The 4,985-nt window shown below is 52.5% G+C and overlaps 1 protein-coding gene across 2 annotated transcripts; it reads left to right on the top strand.

Annotated features, from left to right (window-relative positions):
- The first annotated feature begins 2,290 nt into the window (after nt 1-2,290).
- Nucleotides 2,291-4,084, top strand: LOC113978214 (C-C motif chemokine 4 homolog). Of its 2 annotated transcripts, none has more exons than XM_027704976.1 (3): nt 2,291-2,484; nt 3,024-3,138; nt 3,693-4,084. In XM_027704976.1, the coding sequence occupies exons 1-3, from the start codon at nt 2,415-2,417 to the stop codon at nt 3,778-3,780; spliced, it is 273 nt and encodes a 90-aa protein (XP_027560777.1). In that variant the 5' UTR covers nt 2,291-2,414; the 3' UTR covers nt 3,781-4,084. The 2 variants fall into 2 exon arrangements, with proteins under 2 accessions (XP_027560777.1, XP_027560778.1); XM_027704977.1 differs by having other exon boundaries at nt 3,024-3,136; nt 3,706-4,084.
- The last annotated feature ends 901 nt before the right edge of the window (nt 4,085-4,985 follow it).

Here is a 4,985-nt window from a genome sequence, read left to right on the forward strand (position 1 = left end):
TTTGAATAATCGCTGCAGATTTCCAGCTAATTCCTCTGTTTTCACGAGACTCATCTTTTATCGGATGAGTCTCGTCTTTATTTCCTCCCCATAAATGGAGTTTTGGGCAGGAGCAGATGGCTGGAGGTGGTGGATCTGGAGACATGACCCACGAATGCTTGAAGGCACAGTCACGGGGAACAGCTCAGAGCTCTTACGTACTTCCACAACTGCATTCCCTGGGCAGCCAGCCGGGATCCAAGGGAGCTGGAGCTCATTCACAGACGGCTCCTAGTCCAGCTGGAACAGTTGGAACGCCGAGTTCCCACCTCCTGCCTGGCCAGGAGCCCTCCTCATCCTCCTGGGATAGCTGGGAACAGGCAACATGACAAGTGGAGTGAGGGAATGGGATCTGGACGGATGAGTGAACCTGTGAGGTGCCTGTGCAGAGGGAAGGATGGAGAGGGGGCCGTGGTGTGTCCAGGAAGGTGATGCCCAACTTGGCAAGAGCCCCATTTGCTCCATGGGATTAATCTGCCTGGGTGAGGGGCATCACCATGGCTCCCACCAGGAACCTCCCTGAGGGTGGGACATCCCTGGGACTTCTCCTGTGAAAGTCCAAGGTGGCCTTGAACTCCAGACCCCTCTCTGGCTGCATGGAGCACAGCAGTTATCCTGCCTGGAGCAGAGCAGTTATTCCTCATGGAGCAGAGCAGTTATCCTGCCTGGAGCAGAGCAGCTATTCCTCATGGAGCACAGCAGTTATCCCTCATGGAGTAGAGAATTATCCTGCCTGGAGCACAGCAGTTATCCTGCCTGGAGCAGAGAATTATCCTGCCTGGAGCACAGCAGTTATCCCTCACGGAGCCAACCAGCCATGGCTGTTGGAGGGCTGTGCCCACCACACAGAGTTGGAGGATATTTGGAAAACACTGGGTTATTTCCAGAAGGTTCCTGGGGCAGGGGCTGGAGCCTTTAATAGAAAGAGGATGACTCAGTGCCCAGCACTGTGGGGAGGGTGCAGAGGTGCTGCTGGTGAGGTTGGGTTGCTCCACTTGACGTTATAATCCTTCCACTGGAAGCATCCCCCAAGACATCACCACTCCATGATGTCTTGAAAACAAAAAGGAGGCACATCTCAGGAACACCTGCTTCCCTCTGGAGAACATATATCCTTCTAGGAATGTCTCGTCACAGCTGGAGAGCCCCCAGCTCTTCCCAAAGCGTTCATCACCTCCCTACCAGGCCTTCCCTCTCCTCCTCAGGGACAGAGGGGAATTTGTTAGACCTCCATGGCACTCTGTGCAGGCTGGTGGCTTCTTCCCCATGAACCATCCCTGTCTCAGGCCTTGCCCAGCCCTGGGAGAGCTGTGAGCTCTTACCCTCTCCCATACAATGTGCTACTTCCCCTTGTCTGTGGTCATGACAATTTTCTGCTGAGACAGGATACTCTTTTCTTCCCAAAATCCCAGTTTCTGCTCATGGCCTCATCCCAGTTACTCTGCTCCTGATCTCCTGATGTTCATAAGCAGTGTCTCCTTCCTCACCCTGCTCCTGGAGCTCTTTCTGCCTCATCCTCAGGGCCACAAAGTCTCCAAACACCTTTTGGCTCTCTGCAACCCCAAGGCTAATAATGAAAGGCCTCACCTACCAGTAGCCCTTGAAATTTAACTGGCTAATACAAATTGGTCATTCAGGGTCTCTTTATAGGACCTGGAGTGCAAACAGGCACTTCCAGGAGATAACACCCCATCTCAGCTCTCTCTCCCTTCCCTTAAATTGAGGAGGAAATTTGAGTGCTTCAACTCTAGGACTCCTGTCTCATGCCCACCACTACCTGTGCTGGTGCCTGCAGTGCTGTCACGGCTGCAGGACATGCCCAGAGTCACCTCCAGCTCTGTGGAACATGTACAGGGCACTGGTGACAGCTCCCATCTCCTGCTCCTAGGGCAGTGTGTGAGGGAAGCAGTCCATGGCAAAGGACCTTTCCCAGTCCCACAGCCCCTTTTTCCCTAACCAGCCTCATCCCATTGATGCCCTTCTGCACAGCTCTGTCCTTTGGGCTACTCAGGCAGGTTGGGCAACAGGGGACTTGACAAATGCAGGAACCTCCACAGAGGAACTTCTTGCTAAGGGACAGGCATGAAAGAAGCAGAAATAGCCACAGTCACTGTTTCATATCCTGTGTCACTGGGGAGGCACTGAATCAAGGGGGGAGCTTCACTCTTCCGGGGCTGGGGCTGCTCTGTTCCATCACGGGACTGCACCACGAGTGGACTCTCCTCTGGGGGAAATTCCATCATGCCTACGTAAGGCTCCACATGGACCTCTCATCCCATAAATTGAGGGGCTGGTGACCGTCTCAGCATCAGCCAGAAAAGAGGCTTTCAAGCTCCCCTTGCCTGCTGAGCTCCAGCCACCACTTCTCTGCTGACATGAAGGTCTCCGTGGTTGCCCTCGCCATCCTCGTCGCCGCCTTCTGCTACCAGAGCTCTGCTGCACCATGTAAGTCCGGGGGCTCCCCATCCTCCCTCAATGGGGACAGGAGAGATATCCCTGCTGGGACAGAGTCCCTTCTGCCAGCACTTCCACCCCGGGTCCCTCCCCATGTTGTCAGACCATCCTCAGGCAGGTGCTCCAGGGTCGTGGGGGCTCTCCTGCCACGGGAAAGGCACAGTTCAAAGACCATTAGGGTAAAACCTAAACCCTGTTTTACCCTTTTTGGGTAAAAAAGGGTTAAAATCACAACCACACCCCCACACAGTGCTGCAGAGGTCAGTGATGCTGTGCAGGGCACCCTGAGGAGGGCTGGGGGTGGCCAGGTCTGGGCTGGGAGATGTTGCCTGGTGACACGGGTTCTGTCAGTGCCAGCTCGGGGTGAAGCCAACAGGGAAAAAACTGAAGGAAGAATTAAAAAGACCTCTTCTTTTCCCTTATTCTTCCACGTCCTCCCCACTCCCCAGAGCCAGGGATGTGGGATCCCAGCTCCCTGGCCCTGCTCCCCATCCCTTGCCCCTGCTGATGATTGTCTTTGCCCTCCACAGTTGGCTCCGACCCCCCGACCTCCTGCTGCTTCTCCTACTTCTCCCGGCAGCTGCCCCGGAGCTTTGTGGTGGATTATTATGAGACCAACAGCCAGTGCCCCCAGCCAGGCGTTGTGTAAGTCCCCTCCTCAGGGCAGTGGGGAATTTGGGATGAGGATCCAGGGAGGGAAACACCCCTTTTCCAAAGACAGGGAATGGAGGCTGGGGGAGACAAGAAGTACAAGGTGATGCTCTGTGGGTTTAGAGCACAGAAGTCTCACCCTGGTCCTGCTCTACCACTTTGAAGACTTAACTGGTGTGGATGGGCACAGTATTCTCATCCCATCCTTGGGAGAGGCTGGAATTGGGCAGGGCTCTTGTTCCATCCCTGGAATCCCCTGCTGGGATGGAAACCAAAAGGGAGTAAATTAGATAAGACATTAGGAAGAAACTCTTCCCTGTGAGGGTGGGAGGCCCTGGCACAGGTTGCCCAGAGAAGCTGTGGCTGCCCCATTCCTGCAAGTGTCCGAGGACAGGTTGGAGCAACCTGGGCTAGTGGAAGGTGTCCCTGCCCATGGCAGGGAGTGGAATGAGATGAGCTTTAAGGTCCCTTCCAACCCAACCCATTCCATGATCCTGTGATTCCCCATTCATTCTCCCACCAAAAACTGACCTCTCTGCATCCCACAGGTTTATCACCAAGAAAGGCCGGGAAGTCTGTGCCAACCCTGAGCAGGAGTGGGTCCAGCAGTACATGAATGACCTGGAGCTGAACTGAGATCCTGCACAGATCCTGCTCCGTGTCCCAGCTCCCGGGATGGGGGAGCACGACCCAGCTGTGGATGCATCAGAAATGCTTCAATGCCCTTTAGAGCTACCTGAGAAACTGAAAACGTTCCAGAATCCAACCTAATGTTTTCCTATTTAATTTTTTTATAGGGGAGGGATCAGGTGCAATAACTCCAAGCTAAACAAGAATTTTATTTAATAGATATATTTTTTTAATGCAGACTTAGGTTGTATGTTCTGTATTTAATTAATTGTACTTTTGGCATAATATTCAATCCAGATTTCAATAAATAAATATTTTTGTAAGAACTCTCTGTCTTTGCCTCTATTACAACCCTTTGGGATGACAATAGCTGACATTATCATAGTGGCAACATGTTCTTTATTTCCTTTTCCACACTGTCAAAACTCCCACAAGCTTTCCCTGTCTGAACGTCCTGTTTTGCAAAATAAGACAAGAAAAACCATGAAGGAGGAGGTGTGAGAAAGGCTCAGATTACAGTCAGGTAGCTCGGCTCACACTTTTAAAAAGCATTTAATCACCACTCGTTATGACAACTGGCAGCTCGTTAAATTCCATCCCTGGCCCCATTATAATCAATTAAATATTACCTTTAGGGCCTGAAATTTAACACATTGGCTGGTTTAGGGAAAGCTTTCTGAGAGCTGCAGCTAAAATGGATCAGCTACTCCCAGAGCTAAGGGTGGAAAAAATACCTTTCCCTGCGAGATTTTTAGAACTATTTCATTTAGCTCTCATTTACCTGGGACATGGGGCTTGGCAGATATTCCCTCTCAGGAGAAAAGGTGTTTTTTCTCTGTGTCCCCAAAACCTGCCCATCCCTGGGGATTCCTCTCCAGAGATCACCCTGCTGGACCCCAGCCCAGGGCAGGACCTGCCCCTGCAAGGAGACATCTCCACTGGTCCCCCCAGAGCTGAAGGAGATGGAGCCCACATCCCTGCTGGCATTTCCCACATCCCTGATGGCATTTCCCACATCCCTGATGGCATTTCCCACCCCACTGCTGGTATTTGGGTTGCTCTGGTCAGCTCTGGACAGGCTCTGTTGGATGAACAAGGAGGATTTGGGTTTCTCCCAAGGGAGAAAAGGTTCAGCTCACCCCACAGCGTTTCCAGACTGAACCTGGGAGGACAAACTGACCACCAGGGTGACACAGGGGGGCAGAGCTGGA

The sequence above is a fragment of the Neopelma chrysocephalum genome, unplaced genomic scaffold (assembly GCF_003984885.1).
Source record: "Neopelma chrysocephalum unplaced genomic scaffold, ASM398488v2 Primary Assembly neopelma1_299, whole genome shotgun sequence".
Lineage (NCBI taxonomy): Eukaryota > Metazoa > Chordata > Aves > Passeriformes > Pipridae > Neopelma > Neopelma chrysocephalum.

Coding starts and splice junctions, on each gene's coding strand:
- LOC113978214 (XM_027704976.1), top strand. CDS start 2,415: ATGAAGGTCTCCGTGGTTGCCCTCGCCATCCTCGTCGCCGCCTTCTGC. Junction 2,485..3,023: donor CCAGAGCTCTGCTGCACCAT/GTAAGTCCGGGG, acceptor TGCCCTCCACAG/TTGGCTCCGACCCCCCGACC. Junction 3,139..3,692: donor TGCCCCCAGCCAGGCGTTGT/GTAAGTCCCCTC, acceptor TGCATCCCACAG/GTTTATCACCAAGAAAGGCC.